Source organism: Astatotilapia calliptera, chromosome 6 (genome assembly GCF_900246225.1).
Source record: "Astatotilapia calliptera chromosome 6, fAstCal1.2, whole genome shotgun sequence".
NCBI classification, from domain to species: domain Eukaryota; kingdom Metazoa; phylum Chordata; class Actinopteri; order Cichliformes; family Cichlidae; genus Astatotilapia; species Astatotilapia calliptera.
The window spans coordinates 10134302-10150128 of record NC_039307.1 but is presented as its reverse complement, the minus strand read 5'-3'; the positions used below and the strand labels follow the sequence as shown (position 1 = coordinate 10150128).

General features: G+C 40.2%; 1 protein-coding gene across 2 annotated transcripts in view; it reads left to right on the top strand.

Annotated features, from left to right (window-relative positions):
• pkd1a (polycystic kidney disease 1a) overlaps positions 1-15827 on the top strand; it is an 84641-nt gene that overhangs the window by 38221 nt on the left and 30593 nt on the right. For both annotated transcript variants that reach the window (XM_026170195.1, XM_026170194.1), the window contains exons 15-24: positions 132-614; positions 712-843; positions 1195-1370; positions 2008-2138; positions 2706-5329; positions 7520-7714; positions 7815-8114; positions 8231-8649; positions 10405-10555; positions 14366-14518. In XM_026170195.1, coding sequence (XP_026025980.1) covers positions 132-614; positions 712-843; positions 1195-1370; positions 2008-2138; positions 2706-5329; positions 7520-7714; positions 7815-8114; positions 8231-8649; positions 10405-10555; positions 14366-14518 — 4764 coding nt within the window. The remainder of the gene's footprint in view (positions 1-131; positions 615-711; positions 844-1194; positions 1371-2007; positions 2139-2705; positions 5330-7519; positions 7715-7814; positions 8115-8230; positions 8650-10404; positions 10556-14365; positions 14519-15827) is intronic.

The following is a 15827-nucleotide window of genomic DNA, read 5'->3' as shown; positions in this document are numbered from 1 at the left end:
TAACACCAATGTTGCAAGATACTTAGGTTTTAAACATTTGAGGAAGTTTTTGGCTGTTATCTTTTAGCACATTTATTAGAGTGGTTTGTATTTAATAGTAATAATTTAAATAAAATGCATTTACATTTCAGGTGACTTCTGTTGAACCGTCATACTCAGTCTCTGCATCGTGCCCATTGCGGGTGGTGGCTCCACTGGGCCTGACAATCCTCCATCCCCCTGTGCAGAATGGCACCCTCTACATTCAGTCCAATGACACCCGGCTTCTACTCCGTGTGCAGTCTCGTGACCCAACAACGGTATCTTGGCATGGCAGTAATCATAGTGCCACTTTCAAGTCTGAATGTCCCCTGGATTTTTTGTCCAATCCAGCACTCTGTCAGCTGGGGGCAAACCCAGGATCTGGTGGTGTGGTTGCAGAGCCCAGCCAGTTTGCAGTGCTGGATCTTAGTCTGAAAATGGAGGAACACAAGGATCCAGTGAAGGTGGAGCTGGAAGCCCACAATAATGTAATAGAGGCCAGCCTGAAAGTGATTGTTCACCTGGAAAAGCCACTGAGAGGATTGGTGGTGCAGCCACATCCTGCACGCAGGGTACTGATGGAGTCAGTTGTGGTGAGTTATTTTGCTTATAGGCTTATTTGAATGACAGTTTTATGAAGAGATCATAATTCGTGTTTATACCCTGCATTATGCTCTGTGTCTATTGTAGAGCTACACAGCGTCAGTGCTTGAAGGCTCTAACCCCACATTTAAATGGACAGTGGATGACAAGCCCTACTTCACTTATTATAACACTGTCCTCAATGTCATCTACCAGAATGCTGCTATCTACAAACTTACAGTGAGTTTCTGTCTCATCTATGAAGTCAAACTGTTGTCACACCTGGGCTTACATATGGACACATTATGACAATTTTTAAAAAATAAATTAATATGTAAAACATCTGTTTTTGATACCACTTGCATCAGATAGGCTGTGTTCGCTCATGCACCTTTGTCATTAAGGTGTAGAAAAATTCAGAGGTGTAGTGTGTTGCAGTGAATGCAATAAATGTCTGGGAAATGAATTTTAAACTGAGAAATGAACTGTGTGATTGGTTATCAGAATAACATAGCGGTTGTCGTTGTAACAGCTTTTTATGCAGATGTGACACAAGGCTAATGTCATACTGACTATGCGCTATCTTCCCAGGTGACAGCCATGAACCATGTCAGCATGCTCACAGACCATTTCAACGTAACCGTAGACCGGCTCCAGCCCATGGTCAACCTCACAGTCAGGGGAGTGCCAAATGTGGTTCCCCAGGGCTCCACTCAGACTCTTACTGCGTCGGTGGTCATGGATATGTCAGTTTCTGCCACTTTCCGGTATGAACACCAGGGTGGATAGATGGACAGCGTTATTTACAGTGATCCCATAACTGCCCATTTCTATCTCTATTACTTTTATTATATTTTTAAGGCTGAGTGAAAAACTGTTTGTTTGTTTTCTCTATTTCTCTTATGCTTTGCTCTTCTTTTCTGTTTTTCTCTTCTTGTGTGCCATAATAGCACTGCAGCAGTCAAGTCAAAGAGAAGCCTTGGATTTATAACTGTGCGGTTAGGGAAGATTGCTGACAAGAATTTTCCCCTCTGTGCGGCTGTTTCCCCTCTACTTTTTTTTTTCTTCATTTTTTTCTTCCACTCTTTGTATCCCACCAACTTTGGAGTACTCTCTCACTTAGTTTCTCTGCACTCTCACCATTTTTGGTTCTGAGAGGCTTCCTCAGTTCCAGTTTCCACTTCGCCTCATCCAAACCCTTTATTGCATCGTCAGAAAAGATTCCCACTTTCCATCTCTCCAGTTAGTGCGCCTGTGTTTGTGTGCATGTATTGGTAGTACTCGTGTTGTCTTTATAACCTTGTTTACACATTCACTTTGTTGGTGCCGTAAACGACATAAAGAATGTTGCTTTTTTTTATTTGTAGATTTCTGATAATGTTTTTGCATTGTATCATGTTGCAGATGGTCTTTTGGTGATGGAGGATATAAGGAATTTGAATACAAGCCTCCCTACTCTTCCTCCCTCTTTTGTCAAGACTCACCTAATCAAGTCCTCCTAAGCAACAATATTACCTATAATTACTCTCAGCCAGGTAACAATAACAGCTTTGAAATAAAAAAGCCTATTTTTGTGTGTTTTGTTTTTTTTAAGCCTGAAAGTAGATAATAGCTTACAAGTTATGATAATCAGGTTGAATAAGTTGAAGCCTCTCTCCCCTTCAGGGCTGTCTCCTTAGGCATATTGGACATTTCACAGCTGTTTTGAATACATCAAAAGAAGCATGTTCTTGATTGTGCGCCTGGACCGTTACACTGCTAGTTCTTCCACTGAAGACTGTTTTTTAATTCTCAACATCAAAGTCCAATCTGTTTTACACCAACGTTATCAGACTGACTGGCAAATTTTAGGTGCATGGTGAAATTTCAGACTTAAATGCAAGAGGTCAGATTGGGACCTCTGAGCCAGCTCAGTGGAGCAAAATCCAAAACTATAACTGAAGAGCTGGAAGAGGTCCAGAAGTTAAATTTGAGCTAAATTTAAATCATGCATGTTTTTATTTGTTTGTGGACAGAGTCACAGAACTTTATGATCCAAACATGTACAGAAAATATCTTCTTTTTTCATGATTTTCCCATTCCCACCTCTTTTTTTTTTTCAGGAATATACACCGCACTGGTATCAGTTTCCAATCGTTATGAGAACATCACTAAGAGCATCAACATGAGCGTCTACAGCATCCTCACTCATGTCAATATACAGACGGAGCCAGCACTTCTCCTCGCTGGCAAATCAGCTTTTTTTGAGGCTCACCCTTTGCCCACACCGTATGGAATTCACTATGAGTGGCACTTTGGAGATGGCTCTGTCACTCAAATAGGTCGCCGTGTGCCGCACACCTTTACAGAGTCGGGCAACTTCACTGTTTGTGTTTCAGTAAACAACACCATCAGCTCTAATAGTGCCTGTGCTGAGATGTTTGTGTATAAGGAGATTGAAGATCTAACAGCTAAAAGCACTTCTCCCACAGAGCTTCACAGTCCTACAAAGGTGTGGGCACACCTTCGTTCGGGTAACAACATCACATGGACATTCGCAATGGGTGATGGAAAAATTTATACTCAGTCTGAGCCTAACGTGTCACATACCTATACGATAGATGGTAACTATACAGTAAATGTGACTGCTATGAATGCTGTAAGCTCTGGGTGGACAATCCTTCCAGTTCAGGTGTTTGTCTTCCAAGTTATAAGAATGGAGCCTTCCGGATGTGTCCGAGAGCAGACCACTGTCAACTTTCAAGCCTGGGTGTCTGGTAACGCATCAGCTCACCTTTACGAATGGAGCTTTGGGGACGGAAGTCCCAACGAGACACACCGTGGCAACCCCAGAGTCTCTCACACTTATTTGGCAAGTGGGAATTACCACCTTTCCTTGCTCCTTTCCACTGGTTTGAACAAGACCACCAAGGCCAATTTCTTCACCTGGGTGTGTGTGCAGCCAGCTTTGACCAACATCAGCCTTACCCCTGAGAAATCCCATTATGCTGTGGGAGACGAAATACAATTCTGGGTTAGAGCTGAACCTCAATTTAACTACAGTTATCAGTGGGACTTTGGTAAAGAGGAAGACCCTGTGCTCATTCATGGTTCAGGGAGTATGGTGACAGCATTTAAGAACCCAGGTCTCTACATGGTGACGGTAAATGTTTTCAATAACATCTCCAGCAGTAATGCTAGTGCTGTCATTGAGGTTCTGATGCCCATTGGACCAATTGTCATTCAGCATAATGGCACAAAGTATAATAATTTGACACTTGGAGCACCATACACTTTTATCAGTTCTTCATTGGCCTCCAATGTCACTTACACCTGGAACTTTGGAGATGGAAATCAGCTTACAGGACAGAATGTCCTTCATACCTACAACATCTCTGGAAAATACAATATCACGTTGAAAGCAGCCAACACAGTTAGTCAGAATGATACTACTTTAACAGTTATTGTGATTGCACCAATCAGTGGGTTGAGAGTCAATGCAAGCTTGGTAAAAGTCCCTCTCAACGAGTCAGTCACCTTTGAAGCCCAAATGGCAGACGGCGATCGGTTAAATGCGCGGTTCTCTTGGATACTGTGTGACCACTGTACCTCAATCCCAGGGACCTACAAGATGTATTACACCTTTCGTTCAGTTGGGACTTTCAACATCATTGTGACGGCAGAGAATGATGTAGGAACAGCACAAGCAAATATCTTCCTGTTTGTCCAACGTGAGTTGGAGGGGCTGCAGATTTTGGCAGAGGAGACTGGCAGAGAGGGAGGCACCAGATTGGATGGTTGTTGCTTCCCTACAAACCGAGGTCTCAAACTTCAAGCTGGATTAAAGGAGGGCACCAACATGACCTTTACTTGGAACATCATCAGAGAGCTAGATCCTGACAGCTCATTCAACAAAACTGGGAAAACCGTTCAACTGAATTTTCCCAAGCCTGGTCCTTGTATCATCTTACTCTGGGCAGCCAACCTTCTGGGCCAGCTCTCTATCAACAGAACCATCCGCTTTCTAGAACCAGCCGGAGATGTGCACCTTCAGATCAGCAAAAACCCAGTGGCAGTCAATGTCTCAGTAAATCTCACAGTACTGACTACAGAAGGCTCAGACCTACAGTATCGTTGGTCTGTAGATGGGCATGCTCTGCAGTGGAATATGCCCGGGAAGACCCACACCTTCAACACTATTGGGGAAAAACAAGTAACTGTTGAGGTCTTTAATGAAGTTAGCTCAAAGACTGTGTCAAAGCGTGTCAGTGTCCAGGAAGTAATTTCTGGCCTAATCTTCTCAGTCACTAATGGGACTCAGGACAGTTACATAGCAACGGGTGTCAGCATCTTTCTACAGGGGAAGGTAGTGACAGGAACCAATGTGACATGGACATGGCTGCTGGATGGAAAAACAGAAACGGGAAAGAAAACATCTGTAATTTTTCAGGAGCCAAAGATAGCCACTGTTACTTTGAATGCCACCAATGGTGTCAGCTCGCAAGTGTTTTCAAAGGAATTCTTTGTTCAGGAAAGGATTGATAAGTTGGACTTTAAGGCAAGTAAGAACGTTGTAGCAGTGAATGAAAAGGTGGACTTCATTATTTCCATGGCAGCAGGTTCGGACGTTGAACTGATTCTCAGCATCAGTGGCGATGCAACTGTTTACGCTAAGCCTAATCAGAACTACAGCCACGTATTCAGCAGGGTGGGAACATACAATGCCAATCTCACTGCTCACAACCAGGTAACGTAAAGGAAAAGGTTAGATAATGTACATTGTAAGAACAAGTCAGTTTTACTCAAGATATGAGATAAAACATATATTTAAACAGATACTAAATAAAATACTGTCACTTAGAGCTGGGCGATAGAACGATAACGATATGTATCGCGATATAACTTTTACTCGATAGAGAAATTAAGCTATCGCGATAGACCTCGCCGCTCTTGTCCTCTTTAAAAAAAAAAAAAAAAAAAGGTCAGCCAATCCAAATTAAGTAGCGCAGAGCCGAACCAATCACAGCTGCAGCGTCACGTCGCGTGACTTGTTACGTACAGCACAAGTGCCAAGCTGCACGTGTGTTTGTTTGGGAAGCAGCCAGCGGGTAATGGAGCCAGCGCGTAATGGAGGAAATGAGTGTGCCGACTAGAAAAATCAACCGAGCGTGACCGAAGGTTACAGAAGAGAAAACAGATGATGGTTCCAATGCCGGAGAGATTGTCGAACGGAAGAGCCAAAGAAGTTCCGTAGTGTGAAGGTATTTCGGCTATTTCAAGTCTGACAAAAAATAGAGTAGCGTGCACTGTAAATTGTGCCGAAAGCAAGTCTGGAAATACAATAAACTGGTGCATGCGTCACACTGTGCGCCACGTTATTGTTTCGGTGAAATGAATTTCTACAATACTGTTAATTCTACTCTCTGCAGTGTTTAAATGCTTACATATACACACAGTTACTGTCCGTCCACACATACGACTCTGTTCTGCTTCTATGCCCCAGCTTTGTTTACTTTTTCCCACCGAGGCTTCTAGACTTCTGATTGGCCAACATTTCTGCACGGTTAGGAATCTAGCGCCACCTGCTGCTTTGGCATGTTCATAGCAGCGTTTTCCTTCATTTCTGCCTTTATGTGTGGACGGGATTATTTTTTAAAACGAAAACGGAAAATCTCCGTTTTCAAAAATACCCGTGTACGTGTGGACGTAGCCTCAGTCTCTGACTGGAAGCGCTAATTCGTCATTCGGCTTTTGTCAGACTAAAGTAACTGTTAAAACTGTTTGAAAAGCTAAGCTATACAACAAGGAGAGATTGAGAATTTCCTTTTAGTTCTCAGTTTATTTGATATTGACAAAAGTTAGTCAGTTTTGTCTGTTCTTCTGTAAAACAAACTAAGATTTATTTTTAGAATTAATATTTTGTTTCTAAGTGGAATTGACAATTTAGTAGTTGTTTCGTTTGTTCTATTTTGAAACTTAAACGCTTTAGCGGCTGCCTTTTGTGTAGTTTGCAATATTTGCCTTTATCTATCTGAAAAAGTCTCATGTTCCTTAAGTACATCTACCCTGTCGAACTTATTATGGGAAATAAATATTTAAATGAAAACAAGCTGCTGATTATTTCACATTTTACTTGTGAGCAACGGCACATTTAAATCTTACAAATATAGTTATTTGGCTTATATCGTGATATATATCGTTATCGCCTGAAATGAAAAAAACATATCGTGATATGAAAAAATCTCATATCGCCCAGCTCTACTGTCACTTGAAATTCAGTCCCCATCATCACCTTTTTTAATGTCCCAAATGTGTTCATCTAGGAAGTATATCATATAAGTTTTCAACATAGTGCCCTTTATAGAGTCAGTGACAGCATTTTTCTGTTTTTTCATGTTTATCAGGGAGTTTTTGAATGTTTTGCGCTGCACTATAAGGGGCAAAGTAGAATAATCAAAATTACTTATGCTAACTGGACTGTAGAAACATATATCATACCAGCATTATGTTAAAACTAATACCATGTATTGATTTCATGCAGAAATAAGAAATAAATTATTTATAGTGCTGTCGTTCATCTCGTTAAAATGACGTTAATGCCATAACTGCATTAATGCCATAACTGCATTAACGCGGCAAATCTCCGTTAGCGAGTTAGTGCGGATGGCCCTGTGCATGGGGCTGCACTGCGCTAACGCGTTAACGAGCTAACCGTGCTAACGCGTTAACGAGCTAACCGTGCTAACGCGTTGGCGCCGTGCAGCCCCATGCATGGGGTGATTCGCGCTAACACGCTAACGGAGATTTGCCACGTTAATGAGGTTATGGCGTTAACATCATTTTAACGAGATTAACGCTGACAGCACTAATTATTTATTAAATATGTTAATCAAATCGGCACAATTCCCATATTTGTTTGCCTTGTCTCTCTGTCCAGGTCAGTTCTAAGAGAATCAATCTCCATGTTGAGGTGATGGAGCTGGTACATGGGCTCTCCATTGAAGGAATCTCAGATGCAATCGCAGTTGGTGAAAATAAAATGTTTGTGGCCAAAATATTGGCGGGCAGTTCTGTTACTTATCTGTGGACTTTTGATCTGCACCATCACAAGTCATCACATATCGGCAAAGAGGTAAACTTGGTTGCATATTAAAATTTTCATAATATCGACATAAATATCACAGTATAACAGGCAGTGGATTGCTGTAACTCACTGAATCACATCATTCCAGGCACACTACACTCCAGAAGAACCAGGTAATTTGACCATTCACCTGAAGGTTTTCAACAGTCTGCAAGGTCAGGAAGTCACCAAGTGGATATTGGTACAGAATGTGCTGAAGTCTGCAGATCTGAATGCTGTGCCAAGGAATACTCTCATTAATAAGACGGTGAAATTTAGAGCCTACATCCTCCCCGTATCTTATCCTGTGGTGTGCTTGTGGCACTTTGGCGATGGCTCTGCTCCCGTTCGTACAAACACCACAACTGTGGGATATGAGTACAGACACAAAGGACACTATCTGGTGCAAGTATGTTTCTTTGAATTCCGTTCTATCTGTATCTGTTAGAAGATACAGCATTTTTTTTTTTAAAGAAATAAACCTAAGTACTGTGATTTTATGAGCTTGTTTCTGTTCCTTGGTAGGTAAACTGCAGTAACATGGTGAGCTGGGTGTTGGCGCAGGTGGAAGTAAACATCAGTGTGTTAGAGTGTGAGGAACCAGAAGTCCATGTGGTTCAAGCTCCACGCTTGTCCATCTGGCGCTTCCAACCCGCTTTGGTAGAGGCCAATGTGGATCTGAAAGGCTGCATACGCTACGGAGCTCAGTACCTCTGGCAGATTTTCTCAGGATCCTCTTGCGATAGTGAAATCATGAAGGACCAATCAGTGACCCCCGGAGCTACGATTCGTCTGCCGGTGGAGGTGGACATGCGGCGGCTGCAGCTGTCGTTGCCTAAGATGGCTTTGGCAGCAGGGAACTACACATTAGTGTTTTCTCTGTCGTATGAAGGTGTGCCTCTGAGGAAGGCTGCCTGTCTGCATTTAAGCATCGTCTCCACTAGGTCAGTAGAAAAAATAGTAACCAAGCATTCATATAAGTTTTTTCTGTGATGTCGATCCTTTTTTCATTATTTACCCTGATTTCAGCATGTGACATGTTTTCCAAACATATTATTATAATAGATTCTGTCTCTGTGAGACAGCTCTGGCTGTTAGCACAGTTGCCCCATGTACCTGCTGTGCAAATCTGTTGTTTTGAACTGTGAATCGTGCAAAGCTACTCTGGTAGAGTCCAAGAATAAATAAATACAACAGTCTATCTCAAATCAAATTTAATAACCAAATTTAAGGAAATGACTCCATTAATATTTCCTTGAATGTCTTTGTGACATTCACTGAAAACGAGTCTGTTTCCTCCCTTCACGGCATGATTGGAGAGAGGTGCTGTTGGTGTTCTGCTCACGTTGTTTCTTATGCGTTATTGATCCTACATGTTCAAATATATGAATTTCTTTCCAATTTATCCTTGAAAAGTGCAGCGATATGGTCCCTGAACATAAAATAAAAATGGTTTTGGAGGGTTTTTTTTTTTTTACCCTCTTAAATTTCCCATTTTCTTCTTTCGTTCTTCTGTCTTCTAAATCAAATATGGGGATCTATTCACTGTGTTGGAGATAGGTTGGGGATAGTGGCTGGTATAAAGGAGTTTAGATGCTGTTGATGGTAGAACAGACTAAGCTGATATTTAATTGAAATAATTTGCACATCCCAGAGGAGGTTAAGAACAGAAAGGTGAGAGATGGATGGTAAAGTGATATAATAATAATAAAAAAGGACTTTAAAGAACAGGGACTAGAGGCTTGGAGAGCAGAGGACATTGACTATTTCACAAGAGTACTGATACTGTAATTTTAAGATGTGACTTAAACATCACAGGAAGTGACAAAGAAATGAGAACAGCAGGAAAACGTGTGACTAAGAAGAAGTAAGCTAACAGTGCAAAAATGTAAACCTAAACTGCGAAAGAAAAACTTACAGTAGAAAAAAGTACAGTACTTGCTTTACATCAGGGGTGCTCACACTTTTTCCGCATGTGAGCTACTTATAAAATGACCAAGTCAAAATGATCTACCCACTACAAAAATCCAAAACATATACTTATTTATAAATATATTGAGGATTCTTTATATCTACAATGTATATACATGCATAACCGCAATATCCAATATTTCACAACACAATTAACTATGTAAATTTTTTGTCATTACCTGAGTTTACTCTGATGACTTGCACTGAATTGAATCAGCCAGGGATGCATAGTCCGGACAGTAGCTGCTGACGGCCAGGTTTAAGAGAAAAAACCGAGAGCTAAAAATTGGAGTTAACTCGCTGACTAGCTTGTCAGTTTTACTACACTTCGCGCCGCTGTTTGCGCATGCGCAGCGACCTAAGCGTCAGAAAAAATCTGATGTCATCTGACTGGCTTCCCTGTATCAATCAAGTGATGGGATGGATGATAGGCTGGCATCTATTTTTTTAATGCCATGCGATCTACCAATACTACCTTTGCGATCGACTGGTCGATCGCGATGGACGTATTGAGCACCCCTGCTTTACATGTAGTTCCGCACAACGTACTGTTGAGGTTTTCTTATTAGTTTCTTATTCCACATTTCTCTACTTAAGTATTTTTATATGCATTAATTGTAGAAACATAGCTCTAACTTTACTGTGTCAATGAAATGCAGAATCAGTTCAGTTCTGCATAAGAGATTGCAAGGAATTTCTTGCTTAATTTGAACCCTTTTTCTTTTTAGGCTGGTGCCGATTATAGAAGGAGGCACCTACAGGGTGTGGTCAAGAACACAAGACCTGCAGCTCAGTGCAGAAAAGTCGTATGACCCTAACATGGACCAAAGCAGACAATCACTACTCCACTACCACTGGGAATGTCAAAACACCTCAAAGGTAAGGACAGGGAGTAACTAGGTTGCTTTGGCCTGTTGTTGGTCATTCTGTTGATAACAATTGACATGTCGTGGAGCAACCTTATTGTAGCAGATAAGGTATTAGTGTCATGCATTACATTTGTGTCTAAAACGCAACTGTCCTTGCCCTGCTGGTCAGACAACAGTGTCCCGTCATGTCTCTTAGGTTTCTTTGTTTTGCCTTTTTTTTTTTTTTTTTTAAGTCTAATAAGTAAGAGTATTAGGGCTGTGCGATATGACCAAAATCTCATATCCCGATATTAAGACATCTATCGTCCGATAACGATATAAATCACAAAAATGTAACATTTTCTGTAAATTCTGTGAATCTCGGGCAGCTCGACTAGCGTGAAGTGTTTCCAGCTGCGCGTCATGTAGCTGGAGTCGAGTGTTTTAACCGATGCATGAAACGATACATTTTTAGACATAAGTTGTAACGGCCGCCGTTTTCTTTGTGAGTATTTATTACACAGCGTGCTGCGGGGAAAAGCCTGTTCTAACGTTTCAGTCTAAGGTTTATTTTTTAGCACCTGGCGGCTCTTTTTTTGCTTCTCATCCGTAAATATTCTGCATCTTTCACGTGATTCAGTTTATTTTGAAAAGTCTCAACAGGATCTTGAGCTCTATTGTTAAAAGTTTATGTGGAACAAGCGGACACGCGGTGGTTTTACCGTCGTTGTTGCTAACGACAACGCATAAAAACAAACGCTTGTCTGTCTGTAGTGTGGTTATATAAAATATAAGAGAAAGAGAGAACTTTAAGAAATTAATATGGCCACTACAGTGACCATCAAAATAATGAAAAAATATTGCCGTAAACAGTTTATTTTGCGACACCACGGAACAAACGATAGCGTAAAATGAAACCATAGATGTTTTTATATCATCATCCGATATATATCGTTATATCGAACAGCCCTAAAGAGTATTACACAAACTTTGCTCTCAGAAATTTTTATTGCAGTTTTTAAGAGTGAATTCATAAAACAGGGATTACATAACAGTCCCAAACACTGCAAATACCTTCAGGATTGGTGTGAAAAAGAGAAATTTTCTTAGGATAGTTTGTGTGCGTTGTGTTAAATTGAGTTGAGTGTATGCTGATGTGTGTGTCCATTTAGTGTTTTTCACACTTAGTGCTTTCTTGGCTGGGCGGGAACACATTCTGCCGGAGCAGCAAAAAAACCCGCAATATAAGACCCAGTGGGATGGGAGTGTCCAGAAGAGTTTGTGTGCATAGTTGTATTTCCATTTTCATGAGGACCAGTTTTAGTGAAGAACTTTTGAATGAGACAATTGAAGGTGAGGATATTTGGGCCAGGCCAGTATGTCAATATGACAAATGTTAGAGAAGTACAGGGCCAACGAGGTGATCGCAAAGATAGTTGTGCAGAGATGTACGGGTGTCCATCTGAGCACATAGGCATTTAAAGGGTTATGTAAGTGTTTAGAGATAAACTATGCATTCCACAGCTGGTGCTTTGCTCCCCACCCTGACAATTACACAGTCCACATAAACACATACACACACTCACACACAGTTGTGCAGTACTGTTGATTAAAAAAAGACACTCAGTTCAAAGACTGAAAGAGGAATTAACAAGATCCCAGGTCTTGAAGTGTTCAACACAACATTCCTGACCTTGAATACAAACACAATTGAACATGATGACAGAGGTGGTTAATAAAAGATGAAATAACTGACAAATCATCTTATAAGCTACATTTTACATGGCAGCGGATCTTTGCTTTGTTTCTTAAATACAGCGCACAAAATCAAATATAACGTCTGTGACCATTTTTACTTGGCTGTTCACTTGGTGACTATTTAAGTTGTGTTACAAAATTTACCATACAACTACAGTTGTGAAAATTAGGAGTTTGTGCTGCTTACAGGATGGGAAATAAACTCGGCACACACAGTATTACAGTCATTAAAAAGATGTTGTGTTTTCAGCCATGGAGGAGAACTTGTGTGGGTCTACTAAACACTAAACTTGAACTGCTCTTCTATAGAAATACATTTGTACCGTTGTTATCCACACTTTGTCTTTAGATTGGCAAGCGATGAGTGGTATACAACGAATGAAGTTCAACACAGGCCATTCTGCTTCAGGCTCTGTGCACGCTCACATAAAAACGGATGTTTTTCAGGTCAGGCGACTGTTCGGGCACACAAAATGATCTTTATGAGTGCTGCCTGCTCCAGTCAGAGACGTTATCAGATAATGATGACGATAAAATGGCGAGAAGGTGTAAAGAATATAAAAATTAACCATAAAGTAAAATCCAACACTGTTGCAAATAAGAAAAAATATTAATGGTGCAGAAAATCAGTAATCTCGGAACCTGTCACTCAGAGTTTTAAAATAAACATTTCAATTCACGTCAGTTATTTCCGTGCTGACTGTGCTCACAGTGCTGCTATTTACATGTGTTTCTAAAGTGTGGGTGCACATCAGAGCTCTGAAACGTTTAACTGGATGCATTTAAAAATTAAATGTAACTTTGTCGTTTGCGGTTACCTCTTTACTTTTTCCCCATGTTTGTCTGTAGATAAAATAATCAAATATATTTAAACTCTTATCAAATATGTTTTTTTAAGCTACTCTGGGACTTAAAAGTTGGATAAGCAATTTTATACATATCAAATACATGAAAGTGCAAGATTAGGTTGGACTTTAAAAAAAAAACTCATTTTAATGTTAACAGGAAGTGTATTTACTGAGTATTTGATTGACTTTATCCTTGTGGTAATGGTCTGTGGTTTTTAGCTCAGCTGCAGGAGAACAGGTTGGGCAGAATGGTATGGGAGCAGTGCCAGGTGACTGACTCACCTGTTGCAAGCTGGCTAATCAACCTCTCCTTTTATGCAGTAGCATGCTGAAACCAGATGACACACATGCTGAGACTCATAGATGATGGTGGGCTTTTGTCCAAACTTAGGAGAAGATATTCCTTTAGCTTTGCTTAGAGTTGAGTGTGCCTCGCCATGCCAGGCAAGCTCCAGTGGAGCACACAGGGTTTTAGTTTATGCAGTATGTGTGAACACTCACCAATAAAAGTCTGTTTGCTGCTCTACCCGGTCTCTGTCCGTGCCTGTGCTGATGGGAACCCACGGGCAGCACAAACCTCTGATACAGCCTCTTTTAGTACTACTGAAAAATCCAAGCCACCAATTAATAATTGACCACGTTGGTGTGTTTCTTACCCTTATTCCAGCCATTATTATTGTAACTTGCTTTTCACAAGTATCTATCAGAGCTCTCGTCACCAATTGGTGAACAACACAGCAACAAGGCTGCTAAAAAACAAGGCAGCACTCTCATATCACACGTATTCTCTCTTCCCGTCACTGGCTTCTAATGAGCTTAAGAATCCACTTTAACATCCCATTATTAACAACTGACAACATGGACAGGCCCCTGCTTATTTATTGGAGCTACTGAGACCTCAGATTTTCAGATCATCTGGTCGAGATCTCTTAATAGTTGCATGCACCATGTTCTGCTACAACCCCAAAAGTGATCAGACTTTTGTTGCTGTAGCACCCAAACTTTGGAACAGCCTTCCTGATGCTGTCGGGTCGGCGATTTATTTGAAACAAGTACTGGAAACTTATTTTTGTAGGTCGGCTTTCCCTTAATCTCTCCCCAATTATTTTGGGCCATAGTTTACAAATGCAAGTGTGTTTGTTGGAATGAATTTGAGACTGTGTGGAACAGGATTTTGTACAACTTGACAGACAGACAACATAAATAAAAAATTGCTGCAAATTTCTTCTTTTCAGGGTCCAGAGCACTGCTCCACCCTGAACTTCGGCCTGGGCTCCAGCGGCCCTGTGCTGGGGATCTCTGGCTCAGAGCTGGAGGCTGAGGTTGAATACACTTTCAAACTGACCATAAGCAAAGACGGCCTGGCACCAGAGTCCACCACACAGACTGTAAGTCTCCTTTTATATACATATTAAATACACATTAATAGCATCAGAAAAGTCAATTGTCATTAAGTTATACACAGATTTTTCTCGGTCTTTATATTTTCAGCTTTCCCAGTTTCTTTCTATTAATACTTATTAATAATGCTTCTTCTAAAAAATGTTTCACAACTTTTGGTTAATTGATCACTGGTGAAAGATATTAATTAGTTATATTAGAAAAATAATTTAATTTTTTGCCATATGTACTGTTGAAATGGTTGATTCACATATTAAACATGACCAAAGTTTGCAATTAGTCTCTATAAGCCCAAATGTTCAGCATTCAGACAGCTTAAAACTGAATACTTCTGAATATTCAGAATGTTATTCTGAATATTCTCTGCATGAGCTGGCTCAACAATATCTAAAACCCTAGTTAAAGATGATGAGTATCAAAACAGCAGTTATCAACAGCTGTGTTAATCCAGGATTTCTGCTTCCAATTCTGTGCACACTCATATAAATGTGGGGTTTCACGGGTCACACAAAATGATCCCTATGAGTGCTGCCTGCTCAGAGACATTATCAGATAATGATAAAGTAGTGATAAAAATCTATAAATGACATAAAGATTTAGCAATAAAATACAACAGTGTTGAAAATAAAACAAGAGATTAATGCTCAGAAAATCATTAATCTTTTAGAGATTTAGTGTATAGAACGGTAAACTAAACATTTTAATTAAAGTTAATTGTTTTAATGCTGAATAAGATCTTGGCTCTTTATTTTAACAGCTTATTTAAATTGATGACAGCAGATGGGAGCTCTGAGATTTTTACTGGATACATTTAAACTTTAACATTTACACACGTTCTGCATTATCAAATGGATACATGAATGTTTCAGTGACATACACCGTTTCCACAGCTGTATCTTTACAAGTTGGCATGATTTGTGATGTTAGTAAGGTACAGTTTAACAAGTTGCACATATAATAGACTCTACGTTGCATTTAAAACATGTTGTAAACAAGAAGCAATCAGAGAGTGCAAACCTTCGCCAAGACAGCTCAGTGTCTGGCCAATATTTACTTTGAAGTGTATTTTATTTTATATATTCATTATATTATGTTCATTTTCTTTACTTTGTTCTTTTTAAACATACTTTAAGATGTTTGTAGTGCAGTTAAAACAAGTGCAAGCGGCAGGCTTTTGTTATTTACAATGCTGAAACCCATTTTAATATACTTGACATAATTTTGAATATGGGATTTTAGTTTTTATTAATGTGGATATAAATAGTTTCTTTGAAGATACAAAACATTTTGGGGTCA